This window comes from Corvus cornix, chromosome 1 (assembly GCF_000738735.6).
Source record: "Corvus cornix cornix isolate S_Up_H32 chromosome 1, ASM73873v5, whole genome shotgun sequence".
Lineage (NCBI taxonomy): Eukaryota > Metazoa > Chordata > Aves > Passeriformes > Corvidae > Corvus > Corvus cornix.
Window position 1 is genome coordinate 8,959,797 of NC_046332.1, and position 19,643 is coordinate 8,979,439.

General features: G+C 38.0%; 1 protein-coding gene across 8 annotated transcripts in view; it reads left to right on the forward strand.

Moving 5' to 3' along the window:
• The window catches only part of ROBO1 (roundabout guidance receptor 1), a 698,238-nt gene that overhangs the window by 437,793 nt on the left and 240,802 nt on the right, over window positions 1-19,643 (forward strand). For all 8 annotated transcript variants that reach the window (XM_039556121.1, XM_010399516.4, XM_010399517.4 and 5 more), the window contains one exon: window positions 7,883-8,209. In XM_039556121.1, coding sequence (XP_039412055.1) covers window positions 7,883-8,209 — 327 coding nt within the window. The remainder of the gene's footprint in view (window positions 1-7,882; window positions 8,210-19,643) is intronic.

The following is a 19,643-nucleotide window of genomic DNA, read 5'->3' on the forward strand; positions in this document are numbered from 1 at the left end:
TTGGTGCACTCTCATTGTTTTTCCTCAAGTTCTGTTTTCCTGTCCCAAATGGCAAACCAGTGACTCACAGCCAACGAGATACTCTTCTAGTCTGGGGTGGAACATGATCAAGGACAACGATTGAAGATAGAGGAGAGCCTGACTGCCTCTTCTTTGTTTCCTAATCCTCCCTCCCTCCCTGCTCAATAGAAAACCAAGCCCTGGGACTGGCAATTCTTATGTAACTCACACCAGCCTCAGTCCCTGCACTTTCCCATTTACTCTCTCATCTCTTCCCAAGCTGCTGACAGCAGACCAGAGCTGTCAGTCCTGCCTTTGTAGGGAATGCCATCTGCCAGGGAAGGAGGAGGACAGGGCAGAAGTGATTGCTCTGAGCTGTCTCAGATCTTCCCACTGTGTCCCCAGTCCTCTGTTTAACCAGTGGTCATTTTCAGTATCTTTCTAGCTCTGTTGTCCACAGAATTATTCAATTATCATCAAATCCTATTACTTTAATATAGTTCAAGTATCTGTTTCCCTAGTGGTCTTCCAGTGTCTCTTTACTTCAGCTCTACTTAACATTTGCATCCTTTCCATAATCCTTTGCCACTTCTTTTCCCTTACGCTCTTGAGAGCCATTGCAGGGCCTGTGCAGCTCCCACAGTGTCATGCTCTTTGTGTACCTGCCTGACCTCGCTGCCTCACTCATCCTGCAGTTTGGTGTGGTCATTGCCAGCTTGTCACATCCAAATCTCCAGAGACCAGCTTGCCTTCACATACAGCTCAGCCATTCTCAGTCTTGCTGCAATGCACTTCTCAGTGTCATCCCAGTGTGGAAAATATCTCCCAGCATCACTCCAGCCCTTTCAAAGACAAAAGGAGTAATGAAATAGGCTTTATTACCATTGTGCTTGTTTTTGTTTTTGAATATAGTGGAGTTGCTCACTGGGTCATAGTTAATTCTGCATTATTAATGAAGGTATTTCTGTAATTTCATTAACGTTTCCCTTAAGGGAAAATACTATTCCCAACTTAGCAGTTTGGTGTGGGATGTTGTTGTTTTTATTGAGGGAGTTTTAGTTTCAAAAGTCACTGCTCTAGATACTGATATCTCAGACTATTCCAGCATCCACCAAAGTCAGAAGAGATAAATACCATACCAGAAAACAAAACTGAGGGAAAGAAAAAATAAAACTGACCAGTTTCTTACCCTGGGAACATTAACTATTGCCTGGGGCTTTATGTAAATGTCAGCCTCTTACATGACGCAATATAAATATTATTATTTTAAATTTATATTCTAGTTAATTTAATGAATAACCAGGTCAGGACTTATTTATGCTAACTGCTGCACAAACCAGTAGCATGTGTTTGTGTAACAAAGATTGAGTGTAAAGCTGAGTCTCTTGAAAATAAGTGGTTTGTTCGAGAGCAATTTGGAAGAGTTGAATTTAATTTTGGATTAAGAAACTGAAGCATGACTCTTACTGTTGCCACTTCGGGCTCCTTTGTTAAAAGTGATTATTTCAGAGAGCAAGTCTCTCTTAGCATCCCCTGGGAAATATGTCTTTAGGAACTAAAATGGAGACTCAGTGTTAATATCTGAGCAATGCCGTATTTGCCAGGTTTTTTTCCCCATTCCCACCAGGCACAGTATTTAAATAACTCTAAGATAATATACCTCTTTCCAGAAGACTTTTTGCCTTGACACTTACGGCTTTTTCTGACGTAATCACATATGTCCAGAATTACTGCAGAATAAGGAACAGAAAGAAACAAACCATTTACACCAATGATATATAAACTTCTTAAAAAATTATCTTTTGTCTTTGTTTATTTAGCCTATTGCTACAATACTGCAACTAGCTCCTGTTCAGTTGACCAGGTCATGAATATTGTGCAAATTGAATGTCTCTAGCTTCCAGTGTTTGGGTTACATCTCTCAGTGTAAGAGCCAGGCACGAGATCAGTCTGGATTTGAGGCATTTTTAGTACAGCTCCCGTTTAATCTCTTATTTCAAAGAGACAGGCAGACGTGGCTTAAAACTCCAGGCGCTCTGTCATTACCCTGGGTTTTTTTCCAGCCAAAAGTGTACAGTAAATTATTGGTTTCTGACATCTCCTGATAGTGTGGTAGCTATGACAGAAATGCAATTGTAATTCATGGTATCTTAACGTTGAAGTGTTTTTTGTTGCTGTCTTTTTAAGCAGGAAAAACATTTTGTGGGTGTCTACAAATTTATTTTAAAAACCATGGCCCACATTTTGTAATCAGATTTCATATTTAAAGTACAACTTGCTTTACCCCAAAATATCCCTTAGTGGAAGAAATAATTAAAAGGAAAATATTTTAATAATTTCATCTATTATTAGGAACAGAAATTTCAGTAGGGATTAAGGGAGGGAAACAAAAGGATTCCTTGACAAATTGATGTAAACTGAGATAAGAACAACTTCTTTTTCAGGGAACATCAGTGTGGTTTCCTGGTGGGAGTGATCAGGTAGTGTTCAGGGCTTTTCTTTTCAGTTACATCTTGCTCACCTCTTTTCCTCTGTGTTCTCAGCAAAAGAAATAGGGCATTTCTCTTCATTGGGAAGATGTAGGGAAATTGCAGGTTCTCCTGATCCAAAGTCAGAGCCTTGCTTGTCACATTTTATGATATCTGTTGAAAAGAGCTGGACCTATTCCCAGATCAGTATTTGGAACCATTTACCATGTCTTGAAATGCATTTCAATAATCCTGTAGTCCCGGGTGGGCATTAATCAGCTGATGCGACAGTGCTGTTACATTCCAACTATGCCTTTTCCTCCTTAGTGTGCGAATACTCTCTCACTTGCAGGTGAACATTTTTGTTTGTAAAGGTGGCATCCTTTTGAAAGAGTTTTGGAAATGTTCACAGTTATGACTGTGCAAAATAATGGCAGGATTTAGGTAAAAAGTGTAACTTTGTTTTTCTAGAATATATGTTTAATGCTCTGTTGTTAGAAATGAACAGCTGTTGTAAATAAAACTCTGTCAAAGACCTGCTTCCTCAGTCCAAAGTGACACCAGTGCTATTCTCCAATCAGTGTTTCAGAAATATCAGTTAAATGCAGTTTTTACTCTTTTGCTTTATAGCAAAGTAGAATTAGACAGTGAAATTTCTCTTCCAATGCAGCTGACTACTTTGGGAAAATTCAAATAGGCCCAGCATCACTGTCTTTATTAATTACTTCATATCTTTGGTTATGAAGGTACGACTGCAACACCTGAAAAGGAAATGTCAAAATGGTTGCTTTTTGATATGTGATGTTCTTGTAGACATCAAAGCTCAGGAAATCAGGTGTTTTATTGAAGCTGCACAAGGGTAGTATACAAAGCATAGGAATATTAAAAGAATGGAGAAGTTGAGAGAAAGAAAATGAATGGGACAAAATCTCAGTGGATCTTCCTACTTCTGTTGTTTCTCCTTGAAAATTATTTGTTGTCTGTGCAACAAGGCAAACCCAGTAGGTTAGGTTAGCTGCAGGTATAGGGGTGGAAAAGCCACTTTCAGAAAAGTACTTTGATTTATCTTGTAGTTATTTTTGCCCTGTAGCATGATGTGATATTGGTTTGCAGTGTGTGCTTGAAATGGTACTCGAAGTCTGCTTGCCTCTGGAGTGTATATGGTTTGGGTTTTCCATCTTCAAAAAGGAGAAACTCAAACTAGAATTTAAGACAAGGAAAAGGGGGAGCAAATCTTATGAGGGGAAAACCAGATGAAATTAGGTTTGTGACTTTTAAGAGCAGCAACAACACAGAATCCAAGAGGATGGTAAAAAAGGAAAAGGTTGCAATTGCATGTCAAAGGCATAAAATTTCAAGAAGTTTGTGGAGAGATCTGAATTATAGGGCACTTTATAATTCAGCACAGGGAGAACAAGGTATTTACTATTTGGGGATATGTTTAACCTGAGGATTAGGCAAAGATTTCTAACCACTAGAGTGAGAGACTTATGGAACATCTTTCCAGTCAACTTCCATAAAACCACAAAGATACTCCCCTCCACCTCCTGAAAAGTTTCTGAAATATGTTAAGTTAGTACAGGAAACACTGGGGAATTGGGGAAGCTCTTAGGTTCTAAATAAGTATAATTGTTTGCAAGGATCACCTAACACTGCTGTTTAACTTGTGGTTTTGTTTGTTAGCATTTTACTAATAACTTTGATAGCAATTAGGCCAGTTACTCAGATCTTACATAGGGTTTCAGTAATGAGAAAAAAAGAGCAAGGTTCTCGTGCTTTGAAAATCAGTGTTAATGCTGTATTTGTGCAGTGGAAAAGAACTTGGGCCAAGACTATACTGGCCCTCAGGAATTTGGCTAAGGATGCAGTCTGTCACGCAGTATTTTATAATACTTATGATAAATTACTATTTAGATATATAGATCTTGGGAAATGAGGTTTTCCATATGCATATGAGCTCAGGTTTAGAGGGACTGATGCAGTTTGTTCCAATAGCACAAAACTTTTTTGTTTTCCCCCTGAAGGAGAAAGTGTTTGTACACAAGGGGTACACAGTGTTTGAACCCCTGGTAGCAGCAGCTTTCATATTTAAATACACTCTCTGCTGTTTTTCAGTAAGTTTTGTTTGCATATGCTACCAACAAGAAGTTTTAAGGTGGGAATAAAGGCAAATCTTAGCTTCTGTGAGTTTGCTATTCATTTAATGCAAGTTGTCTTTGAACCTTCACATCTGTTTATGTCATTGTTTGAATTCTTGTAAAAAGTGTTGTGACACAGTCCAAGAAACTGGGAACATGATTTCATATAATTGTTCTTTTAAGTAGCAGCATGAAATAATTAGTATGGCATGCTTTAATTGGTGGCATCCAGTTGACTTTTTATGAAATACTTGAATTGTAATAAAAGCAGAGAACACAAGTTGGTTAGTTCCTATAACCCAGTGCTGTCATCTTTGGGGGAAAGAAAAAGCAGCTCTGTTGTATTTTTAATGGCAGATCCAGTATGTATTAGGTGCTCAGCTTCTAGAGGTGTTTTTTTTTTTTTTTTTTATCAAATATCCTCTGGGAAGGATTTTTGACAGGAAAATTACAGGATTGGTGCCCACTCTAAGATTTATGTTGATAATTGAAGCTGCTTCTTCTCAACAAAACGTAAATGCAGCTTAAATAACTAGCTAAAAGAAAAGAAAGATTAAAAAAAGAAAAAGAAAAATGTGTAGATATGTAGAAAGATTGTAACTTGCCTGTCAAGGCCATTATACCCCTCAGGCAGTTGTCACTGAATCTGTGGTTAATGCTCACTATGTGCCAGTCAACTAATCATGCTACTTTTGTCCCTTCCCGATTTAAGCAGTTTTATGAAATTTGCTAGAGAAATGTTACTTTATAAAATGCTAAGATTAAAAAAAAACCCCAATAATTTAGTGGACATTTCTGTCATTTATCTTCTCCAGTAATATCCAGCAAAGATAAAAATATATATGAGCATTCCTGGATGATCCTGAAGGATTTTTCCCCCCCCCCCCCCGCTTAGGGTTTTGAATCTCAGTTTTCAAGAAAGTTTAGAGGTCAGTCTTTATGCTTTCATTCTGTACAGTACTTGAAGTACATGTACAGCCAGTTAAATGTCAGTGTGGAAAGCTTGCATACAATATGTCTGAAAATGGTATTTCATTTATTTGTGGTCTGGGCCAGGCTGGAAGAAACAATAGGAGGCTTGTACTGTATTGTGTGCTGGCTGGCTAGCATTGCCTGTGAAAATACAAACATGGTACATATGAGCATATGTCAAAACTTTGGTTTTTAAACGAATTCTTAACTGCCTTTAAACATCTTACATTGAAATTGGCTTTTTATTTCTCCAGAGTGACTTAGAGCAATTGATTTTAGCTCTGTAATCCTTTGTTTCTATGCCTTTCCTTGGGAGTTACATAGGAAGAGAGTAAAAATACAAACAAAATAAGGTTTTTAATCCCTCTCTAGGCATTTCTACCTTGGAAAGAGGGATTTGAAATTGGCGAGCCCAAATGTGAGGGCAGAAGTATTGAATGAGGGGCTTTTCACAAAAGCTGTGTAAAAGTTCAGGATGAATGGACACAAATGCAGCTTTGCAGTGACTGGGACGTGTTCTCTGGGAACACAGAAGTATATTAGAGGCTTTTTTAGCTGCTGCAAAAGGCCAGTGCTGGTAGGCACAATTTTCTTTACTTGTGCTCTTAGCTCTCCTTTCACTGGGTTTTGCCTGTGCCAAACCTCTTGGAGATGCTGCTTAAAATCTGGGTTTGGAGCGATGTGCAGACTTGGGCTGTGCAGGGGTGTGTAGCCAGCAAAAGGGTTTGGAAGCTCCTTGGCTCTGTTCTCTCTACCCAAACCTTACCTGAAGAGTAGGTTTATTGCTGTTTGAAATGTTTTGTATTTAATGATCTGTAATGTTCATGTAAAACTACCCTGTTTTGCTACATACAGAATGCAAATGTATTTCAGTGTAGTCTGGCCATACTGTGAGAGATTTGAGAGTGTGTGGCAGTGCTAGCTGATTAGTTTAACATATAATTATCTTGAGATGAAGAAAATGTGAAATAAAATGAAAATTGTACATTTTAGAATATTTTCATTTCATATACATAAATATATATATGTATATATATGGGACATATTTGGCATATATTTAAAACAGAAGTCCCTTGACCACTCCTCTTCTTGTCTCCCTTCCCTGTTTCCATATCAATTTATGGTCTATTAACCTGCAGTGAATAGATCTTGTGTTTCTTTCTGGTGCTTCGCAGCTGTTCAAACCCCATGTTATTAATGTTAATAAAGAATCTTGGCATCTGAGATTTTAATAATCAGGAATTAGTGACCCAAGAGACTAATTTTTATCCATGGCAAAGTTGTGCTTAGAGAAATAAGGAAAACAGTAATTTGAATATGAGTCAACATTTTAAAACCCTGAAAGTTTTGATAGCTGTTTATTCCCAGTTTGGAATTCTTGAGTACCCAGTTGGTTGTTACGTTCATCTGTAGTATATATCTATGAAGACTGTTATTGTTTGTTGGTTGGGGTTTTGTTTTGTTTTGTTTTGTTTGGCTGGTCTTTTTTGGTTGTTTTGTTCGTTTTTGGGTGGTTTTGGTTTGTTTTTTTTTTTTTTTTGATATGCCAGTTATCAGCTTGAATTTTGAAATAGTTTGAAATGGAATGCTTTTCTAGAAGAGCATCTTGTTTAGGAGTAGCTTGTCTGGAAGAGTATCTTCTTTGTTTGTAACTTTTCTTTTCTTCTGGATACTCTTGTCTCAGTTTTTTCTAGGTTGGAGATATCTAGAATTTTATAAAGTAAAATTTTCCTTGATGCAGGAGGCATAAGAAGCCCTCAGGCCCTCCATGCATTTACACCTCTATGCACTACGTAACAGGGAACTTCAGAGTGAAATAAAGTAGTAGTAGTAGTGAAATAAAGCAACTTTGTGGGCAGTAGAAATGTTAAGTTACTCTGTAGACGCTGCATGAATTAATAGCCTTTTTGAAAGGCTGCATGAGGTTGACTATGGCTTTGGGTTATGGATTAGAGCAGTTCCAGTTCTGCTGGTTGAGATGGTCTGATCTCTGTGGAGTATCTGTAGGACTAGTTTTTGTAATTCTAGATATGCATATGCATGTATGTATAAATTTATGTACATGAATAGATCCATGTAAAGATTGATGTGATTTAGGAATATGGCAGTTCACTAACATAGGTCCCCTGTTGAAAAAATGCTTTTGAACATACTCACCTGGGAGAACCTTGCACACAGTGAAGTGCATTTTTCTTTTGTACACTTCGGGATGTTAATAGCTGCTCTTATCAAATGCTATGCTACGAGACCGTGACTGTACCTGGCAGTGATTCCCTAAGAAAACTTTACATTTTTACCTTGCAGGTTCCCGTCTTCGACAGGAAGATTTCCCACCTCGAATTGTGGAACACCCCTCCGATTTGATTGTTTCCAAAGGAGAACCAGCCACTCTGAACTGCAAAGCAGAGGGAAGGCCGACCCCCACCATCGAGTGGTACAAGGGGGGCGAACGGGTGGAAACGGACAAGGATGATCCGCGCTCCCACCGGATGCTGCTGCCCAGCGGATCTTTATTTTTCCTGCGCATCGTGCACGGGCGCAAGAGCCGGCCGGACGAAGGGGTCTATGTGTGTGTGGCAAGGAATTACCTCGGGGAAGCTGTAAGTCACAATGCATCACTGGAGGTGGCAAGTAAGTACATTCCCCCCCCCCCCCACTCTTTGGTAAGAGCCGCTTGCTTTGATGTTACTTGAAGATAAAAATAAGTGTGAGCTGCCTCTGAGGCAGTGACTTAAAAGCAATGAAGGAATTACACGGTTAATTATTATTTATACTGAGATAGGAAAATAGGAGAGTCAGAAGATGTATCATAGCACTGGAGAAGTTCAGATGATTTTGTGCTCACTACTTTTATGCTTCCATGAAATTATGATTGCTTACTGTTTGTAACATCCTGTACACTTAGTTTCAATTTATACATGTTTTTTCCTCTCCAGATAACCATGCAATTTACAGTGTGTAATAGGAGGTAGGATAGCCACGATTTGATCTAACAGGGTAATTGTTGTTGCACAAATAAACACTAGGAAGAATGGCAGATTTAGAAACAATTTTTTTTTTTTCTCTGAAGGAACTGGCCCACAAAATTATCTCTCTGGTTTTAAGTATTTGGCCAACGGAAGGAGCAGTCAAGTATGTTCGCATCACTTTGTAATGCTTATCTCTTCCTGTGTATCCTTTAAACTCTACTTGTTTTAGAGGAAGAGAGTGTGCATTAAAGTGGTTTAAGCATTTGTATGGAGGGCCAAGCGTAGGTCAAAAAAAATCAGTTTTGGGGGTTACTGAAGTATGAGAGGAAACCTTGCAATTCAAAGTTAGGTATCTGTTTTGAAGTGGCTTTTATAGGCTTCCTTTGTAATGTGTAGCAATTCACCTGGTGTCCTGTTGAAGAGCAGCACAGAACTGGGTGAGTCACTCTGAAAACAGTGATCTCTGTTGACTGAATGATTCATGTTGTTAACTAGCTCTGAAGAGGCTCTTATCTCTTAGATAAGTTAAGTGCCACCGTTGGTGTATAATTTTGGAAGAAAGGTTAAATTTTCATAAGTCTCACCGAAGGCCAAGGAATAAACTATAAATTTGTGCATTTGCTTGAGCCCTCCATCTAGTCTTGCATATTTAAGACAATCCCAAGGACTTTAATAACTACACCAGAAGGATCTCAAGCTTCACATATAACAAAGTGGATATACATGACTAAGATCATGCTGTTTCCTCGTTAACCACTTCTAGTGATAAAAGTAATCAGTGTCTGGGTAGCTGGAAGGATGCTTATCCAGTAAAAGTGTAATCTTGTTAAGTGTAATTTTGAGTGGGCATTTAATGTCTAAGATCTTGATTTTTATCTAATTGCTATTTCATTTATAGCACTTCATGTTGGTTCTTAGAATGGGTTTTAATGTTCTGTGCTTATTTCACATTCTTTTGGTTTGTGATGTACCTCGAAGCAATGTGTGAAATGCACGTAGTGTTTCTGTGTCTTCGACAACTTTTCATCAGAACCCAGAAACGTGAGGTGGACTCTTCAATGGCTGATGCACTGTGGCATGCAGCAATTCAACTGGTACATAATTGTTAAATGTGTTTGTCACCCCTGGCTCAAGTAATTTTCATGTGATTATACTAGAGAGTCTGACCAACAGGGTCTGAATGCAAAATACCGATATTGTCACAAGTTTTTTGAGAGTTTCTGCCAACACTCAAGACAAAAAAGTATCTTCTTACAAGCATGTAAATGTACACCATTTAACAATAGTGTAGCAGTAAATTCTTAATCCACCTCAAAGCGGATCTCACTAGCTCTTGTATGAAGGGGTAGTATCAAAAAATAACCACCAACAGTGCTGTCAGGGAAAAAAGAAAATCACAATTAATATTTGGAAATAAAATTTGTAGGTATTATGGCATACAGTTTTAATTGCATACCAGGACACCATAGACAAAGAATTTGAACAGTAAAGGTTATTATTTTAGTAGAAAAGGTAGTGATGTGACAGTGCAATAGCACCAAAACACTTTAAATAGCGCAGAAGAGGTGAGGAACAAGGAAAGAGTTGAAGGCTGCTGGAATAAATTTGCATTAAATTAAAAAGCTCTGCATTATAGGGGTAATGCTATCGTCATTATAAACTGGAGCTAGGTTCACAGCGGATTGCTGCAAATCAGCAAACTGCTCTGATTAGTTCTCAGCACACCTGTTCTGAGCACCAGAGCATTTACATTTGTATACCTCTAGTCATACACAGTTGCTGGTTTAGAAATCCTTATGTTACAGTTTAATTTTTGTATGTTTACAGAGTCAAATTGCCTTTATTTGGTGCCTACTTTCCACAAAGTACAGAAGATCATTGAGTACTCGTTATTTGCTTTGATGCTGCAATTTTACCCAAAAACCTTTTGTGAAACAGGAAACAGCATCATGTTTTGCAGTGTAGCTGCTAACTCTCCCTGGAAGAGGCAGCTCATGTCTGCACCAGTTTGTTTCACAACATGATAGGCAATTTATCACCCTTCTTCCATCATCTCATATAATAACATTTTCAATGGATGTTTTACATTTGACTTTAGATTCAGGTTAATATTAAAGTAAATTTTCATGTCTGTATGCCTTCCTGCAATTATTTTTTAGCTTTTTAAGCAGTTCCAATGCTCATCTTTTGAGATTTGCCCACAAAGAGAATTTGTTGCCTATTTGATTAGGTGGACATTTTCCTTAATCACACTGTGCATAGATTCCGTAGTAGCAAAGAAGGAAATGTAGTGGGATTTCAAAGCTACAAAGATTTCAGAAGATTGCACTGTATTAAAAGCCATTTTATCTTTTTAAATACCTGTGTATTTTAAAAGCTTGCGAAACAGCATTAGATTTGATTACCACAAGGGAGTAGGGACTTAAATCATAGAACTGAAGGTAGTTTTCCCTGTGCTTTGTCACTTTCTAGTCATCAACCTCTCTTTGGTGACTTGACTGACATTTGCATGTCATTTAATCCAGAGGGTGCTGCATTTTCTTCCACTGATATATATCTCAGTAATGATAGTGTTAGTCCTCAATTAATACCATTGAACATGACCTAAATACCATTTATTATCAGCAAATTGAATTAAATAAGTCTCGTATTCAGTCTCTGCCTCTTGTGGCCCTTCCAGAATGTTTGAAGATGTCGTGTGTCTACTCACAGCATTGAGGATTTGTTATATCTTCTCCATAATGCTATTTTATTTTATATAAAAGTATTTGTGCAGCTGTATTTCCTTAAGTTTCTATGGTTATTTCTTTGAAACTATGCCCCATCCCCTAAAAATCCTTAAAAAACAAGGTGATCCTCTGGCTGGCGAAGAGTGGTATCCTAAATCTACCAAACATGTTCTTTAGCCAGCCACTTGATATTTCAGGAATTAAAATCTTTCAGACACTTTAGAGAGTAGTAAAACTACTCTCTTTTACACAGCTCTGTGCAAAGAAGCTTTGTAATTTAATATTACATGACATTTTCTTTGCAATTTGGATCTGTAATATCTTCATAAATGGGAAGGAGATCAATTGGCATAAAAAGGAAGGCAACAGAAATGGGAATTGCAAGTCAGTCAAACAAGTGATGTAACTCCTTTTTAACTGGGGGATTTTTAATTTTTTTTTTTAAGTTGACTGGTTTCATTTGTATTTGAAATCCCATTTCCAGAATTTTTTTGAAATGGAGACTGGCTGTATGTGTTCAGAGTTAATTTCCAGAAGCATGCAGTTTCTGCAGTGTAGCCCAGAAGGGGAGAGCGATGGGATAATCAGGTAACAGGCTGGAGGCATCCTCCAGACTGAGGCTCTTCCAAGTCCCATTTCCCTCCCTCTTCCTGACTTCCTGAACTCAGCCTTTTGATCACTGGAGACCTGCTTAAATTATCTCCATGTTTTGTTTTGGAGGAATGTAGCTGGTTTTGGGTTACTGCCTACCAGTGACACGTTCTCTGGTGGTGAAAGGTCCCAAAGAATGTGAAAAGGGCATGTCCCTGTCAAAATGAAGCTGGCTAATTCTCTCTATAAATGTCAGGTGGGAGAAGAAAGTGGAATCATACAGCCTCAGAGTAAAGGCTGAAGACTGTTTTGGCTATCACATAAACAGCTGGAAAACAAAGTCATTTTTCAGAGTAGAGAAATACAGTTTTGAAAAAGTGCATTATCCGACTGGAAAGTGGCTGCAAGCTGCTTCATATGTTTGAATCTCTCAGGACTGTCTGGTGAATGGATCCACCTGATTAACACCAAATTCAGCTATTGGTGTGTGATAGTTTGATGCAAGTGTTTAATTTTTTTTTTTCTGTAATTCCTTTTTGAGGAAAATTGTACTTCTGGATCGTGCAGGTTATCTGTTGAGTAACAATTTTGTAGAAGCCTACTCATGTCGAGAGTGGCAGCAATAGCTGCAAGGAGTATATTCATCTTCCTTTCCCTGCTGTAGAAATTTTCTGGGCTGTTAAGAAAAAATAGAATGCAAATGAAGCTGGTTATGTTTGCTAGTCAGGGGCTCTGCAAATCTGTTTTGCAAATCGTATTTCTCTGAGACAAGCATATTTCTCTTTTACCACAAAAGTTTTTTCCTCTCACCCCTTGCCTTGTCAGAGTGAGTTTTTAGAGAAGGGGTATATTTATGACCAGGGTACTTGGCATGATTCTTTCACGTGTAGCTTTGTCATCATCATAACATAATCTTCAATATATACTAGATGACTGGTTTAGTTTTAAAAATGCTTTGTTATAGTTTTAAGATTATAGAATCTGAAGATCAGTGATGACTTCCCTGTAGTTCACTTTCCTGTTAGGCAGAATATGAGCTGCTCAAATAGCTGCAAAATTCTTCCTCACTTTGCATTAATTTTAGGCAATATACAGTCTTCCTGTGTTATTGTTTGTGTTACTACCTGCAAGTTATGCAACATTGTCAAAAGTCAAACAATTAAATTTGTGTAAATGGACCTTATGTGTAATCACTGGTGTGTTAAGAGAATGGGACAAACAACAGGTGACTCCCTTCAGCTGCATGACAACGAATAAAACATTTTGGATGCGCATCAGAACTTCCATCATTTGAGGCACCCATGTGCATGGCAAACATGTGCTGTTTATGTTGCTTACAATTTTATTTGGCAAAGCCTCCCAAAAGTCAGGGCTTTGTTTCAAGTATGTGGTTAGTTCTAAGGTGTCACAAAAGGTCTTTCTTTTTGGGGTCTTTTGGCTGCACTCATGAAATAAATGGATAAAATAATAGAATTACTGGCTGTGCATGCTTTAGAGAGGGTTACAAGATTAATTTTTGCATTAAGGAATAAACTTATGTACAGATTTAAAAAAACAAAACCCTAGAGATTAAAAAAAAAAACCAAAACAGAACCTAGAGAAAACCAAAGCAGTGAAGTTTGACTGGAAATGCCGTAACTTAAATGTGCTTCTAAGTTTGGTATGGCAGAACTTCATTTTACAGTTACATCTAAGTCTATTATTAAAGGAAATTTCCATGTTTATTATCTAAAATGCAGCTTGTATGTATTTGGAAATTTGTAAGATTAGTTCTTAAAAGTCTTAAAAATCATGAGTTGTAAGATTCGTATTTCAGGGTTTTGGTTGTTCTGTGGGGATGTTTGGAAGCCTGTTCATACTACATCTGAAGTGCTAAGTTTCACTAGATTTTGGAAGCAGACTGTGAGGACTTTCACTGAGGATGTGCATCAACATATTTGAGCATTATAGCTAATTCTGTATCAAAAGAGTTCACAGGTGAGTGTTATTGTCAGTGGATAACAACAATACTTGAAAAATGAAAATTTGTCATGAATGCTGTTACATGAGACTTTCAACCACTGTGAAAACAGAGCACATAAATAAAAGGGTCCTATTCAATGCAATCATGCCAAGATCAGGGCAAAATAATGCACACCTTGCCTGAAAACTGTTTTTACATGTCTGTGTTTTCTCAGAAACTGCGTAGGAAATTAGGAGTAGAGTTCTTGATGGGTTGTGATACTGTGAATAAACAGATTATTCTTAAACTGATGACTAATTTAGGGTGTTATGATGGCCATGCTGGGATGGATGATTAAGCAAAATTGGATGTTTTATACTCTTGCCAGAAATTGCTGTGCTGCTCAGCAAATTCATTAATCAAACAACGTGGTGGCAGTCTTTTTGTGGAATGGCAGCTCTTATGGGTAAAAGATTATCTGAAACCTTGAACCAAAACTGGGGGATTTGGCTCTTAAAATGAGGTGAAAGCTGTGCTTTGCACATTTCGTCATCAAGTTGTTAGTTTTAGAGAAAAAAATTGAATCAGAGTTGTTCAGGTTGAAGGGCTCTACTATTTCAAGCATGAGCCTGAGACAACTATTGAGGTATTTTTCTTGACTCCAGCCAACATAGTGAATTGATACCGAAGTTCTCCTTAGTTTTGCTTTTCAGAGGCCTGTGGAAGACAATTTGGACTGCTAGCATCAAGTATAAATGCGAATAACAACAGATATCCTAATTGCATGAAGAAGGAAAAGGAGGCTTTGGTACTACAGTCTATTTTCGGTGTCTGATGCTGCTTCTTCTCCTTTCCCACAGCACTAAGTGATGTGCTGTTTAATAGGCCTCCAGCCTGTGTGCCCATGGCTGAGCCTCAAGCAGAGTTTGGAGGGAACTCCTTGGTGCAAGTTATCAAATTCACTGGCACCACTGGCTATCTCCTCTTTTTTCCTGCTTGTGAGCTTCCTCAGGTCCAAGGGAGTCTTTATATGGTGTTTTTGTCTAATAGATGTCCAATAGATTTTCTCCCAGTTTCTGCTTTAGAGTCTTGATCTCTCTTCCCCCACCTCCAGCGCTCCTCCTCCTCCCTCCCCCAAAACATCGTGGTAGAACTAGACGAAGCGAAGAGCGTTCCTATTTTTACGAGTGTTTCCATTTCCTAGCTGGTGATGCAGGACGTACGCCTGGAGGAGAAGTATAAAGTCAGACAAGTAAAATGCTGACTCGTAATCCTCATGTATTGGTTGTTCTGATGCTTTCTTCCCCAGTATGACACTTTGAAAAAAGTTTTTCTGAAGTTTTGGAAGACTTGCTTCTGAGCTAGTATTTGGAGATAAATTTGCAGTGTGCCAATATATTTTGCGTATGAATTGAGAATATTTGGTAAATACTCCATATTAACGAAACATTATTTTGAATTCTCATTCCCCAGGAAACAAAAGTATCTTCTGTGTTTAAAATGATGAAGAAATTCATTTTGGTTTTTCTTTTTTACTGTCATCAGGTTAAAACCTTTCTTTGAGATCATACTGCTGACAAAGACAGATTTGCATCTTTGTGTCTGTGAGCTCTTTTGGTGAGAATTGTTTGACTTGACTTGTATCCTGTATGTAAATTGATTTCAGCTGATCACTTTGAATTTGAAAGAAATTTAATTTGAAAACTGCCCCTTTCCACTCCCTGAGGTAGTAGATGCTTCTCTACGTCATCTGTTAAGCAGTACATAGTCAGCATATGTCTGTTCCTCTCCTATTTAAACTGTTTTCTCCAGAGAAAGAGAAATTCCCTTTAGACCCGGCAGACATCTGCTGACTCTGTCCTACTAGCAAAGCGACTGAAAAGATATCTTTCCTGTGATTAAAAGAAATATGTCTGGAGGCGCTTAGTTTTGGTTCAATTAATCAAAGATTAAACACATGTGGACTCTCTAAACTGGGCTTCTTTGTGCTTCTATGCTATCAAAATTGATTGGGGAGAGGAGCTGTGTGTTAGAACTGGCTAGACTGAAATGTAATTAGTTACCTATATATATGCTATATAATTCAGTTCCAAAATGTCACAATAAGTAGGAGGGGAAAAAACACACAAAAAAACCCCTTGTTTGTTAGTTTTTAATTAATTTAAAATTTTAAAGTATTTTAGTTTAAGGGGGGGGAAAAAGGGGGAAGTGTCAAATATTTCTGTAACACTTGTTTTTAAAAGAAAAAAAAAAGTCTTAGGGTTATGTGATTGTGCTACTTTATACATAGTTGCCATTTTGGTAACCATTTCCAGATGCAAAGGCATTTTTGGTTGCTTTTGTTCCTCAGTTCCTGTTAGTAAATGCTTTTCTGGCAGAAACTATTAGTGTTAAAAGTCTGGTTTTCAACTCAATGCCTTATCCTTACTCAACAATAGTACTACTGATAGACTGTTTCATAAAAAACCTGCAGGCTTTTCTCTGATGTTAAAAGAAATTGATTACTTTTTTCACCTGCAAGTAGACAGAATATGTAGACTAAAAATTCTGCAAGAGTAAGATGGCAATAATTAAGCAGATTCCTTGAATACCATGCTGTTCTTAAATTTTTCATCAGACACTAGCAAGTCTCTCTTGTAGACATCTTTATCTGAAGAGAATTTGTATGGCTCCAGTTTTATTAGTGGAATTAGTTCTTTGGTGTATTATGTGGTGTGGTTTTAAAACAAGAAAGGCTCCACTGATAAAGTGACTTAAAAAAAATCTCAGTAAAGTGGTGTCTTCTAGACTGCTCTTTGTAATACCTATGATTTTGGTTTATTAATAGGTCAAGTTTTCCTCAAAATATATGAAAACTTACAGATGTTTCTCTTTCTAAATAAACATAAAATCCAGTGTAAAGGTAATTTTCGGCAAAATACTTGATATGATGGCAAAGTTTCTTTATAAAATAAAATGTATTAGACATGTAATAATAATTATTGAAGAAGTGGACACTGAAATATTCAAAACTGCCATAATAGAATTAGCTAGTAAAATACAATAAAAATCTCCTCAATTTGTAGCTCTTTCACTCTTAATGGGCTGAACCAGTCCTTTGATAAAAGGTGTGATGGTAAGCATTGCAAATTATTTCATTTTAATGTGGTAACTGAATTAATTAGGTTTTTATACCCAAAAATAGTCACAATATTTTCCCAAAGTAAGAAAACAAAATCATAAAGGTCAGCTTACTTTAGTAAATTTTGTCTCTATATAGAAGAAAGAGGACCAAGGGATACTTCAATTCCAGCACCTTAGCATTGTTTTCCTTTTGCAAGAATACCATGAAAAGTCCTCTCTCCTCTATTTATAAGTAGGTGTTTCAAAAGAAGTTCTTAAAGGCATTTTATAATATTTAAATGTGCCCATATTTGGGAATGAAGGTGGTCTTGCTGTTTCCTAGACAGAAAAACTGAGGCAGGAAGAAATTAAATCTTGATCTCAGAGGATCACAAAAAAAATCTGTCAGCTCTGGAGAGACTGGGAGTTCTCTTGCAGTTCTGTTTGTTCCTCACAAGACTGCTTTTCATTGCTGTGTTTTAAGGACTAAGTGAAATGGTTCATAGCAATTTTTAGCACTAATTACCAATAACTTTGGAAACCCTTTGAAATGTTCCAAAAATTACCCCATTTGGGTGGTGCTGGGATAAAAAAATGAGTTCTCTAACTTGTAATTTTCCATTTTCCTGGATTTATTCCTCTAGAGCCTGTTTTTTTGTTATCTTATTTTTTTGTTTTCTCCCTGCCAGCTGCTCATGTCTCAGATGAATATCTCAAGATGATTGAGTCTTTAACCTTCTGTTGCCCAGAGAGCAAAGGCCAAAAGAGCACAATATGTAGGTGGTGTAGGAGATGCTGGAAACAGGGACACTTGTTTTTCTGCCTTCAGTTTACTGTGTTCCTCCTGGGCTCAGGAATGTTCCTGGAGAAGCAGATGAGAGTCACTGATTTTAATTTCACTGATGCTCAGGGATAGCGCCTAAATTCAAATTTAGGCTCGTTGCTTTACTACATAGACTCAATGAGGCACTCAGTGCCATGGTTTAGCTATTAAGGTAATGTTAGGTCAGGTTGGATTTAATGATCTCAAAGGTCTTTTCCAACCTAGTTCATTCTGTGGTAGAGGATGCGAAGATTTTGTGCCTAGACCAGGCCTTCCAGACTATCTGCTCCAGCTGTGTGACCTCCTGTTGCAGAGATTGTAGCTCCCATGAGGGAGTGGTGCTGCTTTCCTCCCCTGTTCTAGGGCTTCTTGGGGCACCAGTTTACTCATGCTCTTCCCTGCTTATGTAGTAGATGTGGCAAAACTATCTCTGAAAAGCTCATCACAAAAGGTGTCTGAGCTCGAGAGCCTGGTGAGGTTGTGGTCCCTCCTCTGGCTTAGCCCAGCTAGGGGCAGATGCTCTGAAGGACCCAGCCTGCTCCAGCTCTGCCCCACTCAAGCTGCTCTCTGGACAGGCAACTTGGGAAGGTGGGAAAGTGCTGGAACTGTTGCACTTCCATTCTAGCCCCTCAGCCATCACCCACGTTCTTTTGTTCCTCCCACTCCCTACTTCTCCTCACTCCCTTTCTTTCTTTCCCTCTCTCCTGTGGGCTAAGCAAATTGTTTAGCACAGTACATGATGTGCAGTCTTTGCTCTAGGCCATCGTGGGATCCAAGTAAAACCATCTTGCAGAGCTGGATTCAGCCTTCAGGCTGTCAGTTAGTTATCCCTGTCGTAGAGGGAGAATTGCAACTCATGCATATTTCTGCTCTATGTCATGGAATAGATGCAGAGCTTCAAAGTTAGGAGGGTAGAAAATGGCAGCAGTAATTAGCAGTTATAGTCCCTGGTTTTGCTCCTTCAGTGTGCTGTCATCATTTAAATAATTTGTTGCTGGAAAGAAGAAAGTAAGCTTAATTTTTTCCTGACTTCAATTATGACAAAAAAGAAACCTGATTTAAACCAGTCTTCCTAGAGGATTAGATGAGTGTGAGGAGAGCTCGTCCGTAGAAGAGCAGTGTAAACTAACAGTAAAAATACCGATTTACTTTTCTTCAAATTATCTGACTGCTTTGCAGAAAGAGTCAAGCAGTGACCCTTTCCCATAAAGACACACACAGACCCACTGGGTTAGTAGAGGTGGAAAGAGTACACTGACATAGCTCAAAATGCATTTACCCAATAATCATCAGTCACAATTTGCAGGATTTGCACATAAGACAAGTAAGATTAACAAGATAAAGAACCCAGATAAACCAGTAGTGGTAAAGCTAAGTCCACTCTCTGTATTTGAACTGAATGGCCTGGCAAGTGTATGCTTGCATTAAAATGCCACATCATATGTCTGAATATGAAAAGTATATGTTCAGAAGTTTTGCATTATGGGACCATAATCTGTAAGGAAATGATGATGCTGAAAAGGACCTGGAATCACATTAGATAGTCTAACTAGATGTTTAGTTGAGCTGTGAAATACAAGCAGAGAGGTAAGGTACAGCTGACTCATCAGTGAGACCATTACTGGAATGTGAATCCACTCAAACGTATAAAAAAAAGGACGTTGGAACGGGCTCAGAAAAGTCGCACAGATTATTCCAGATCTGAAAAGCTTGGGATACATGAGACTTCTGCTCAACCTAGTATAGTTTTATTAAAGCAAATGTTCAGAGTTAACCTGAGGCTACAAGTCAACTCATACTGAATAGAAGTGCCAGTGGGGACTATAATTTCATGACCATAGATGCAGGGATTCTGTGTCTATTAAGCTGTATATATATATATATATGTGTGCTACCCTGACCACAGCTA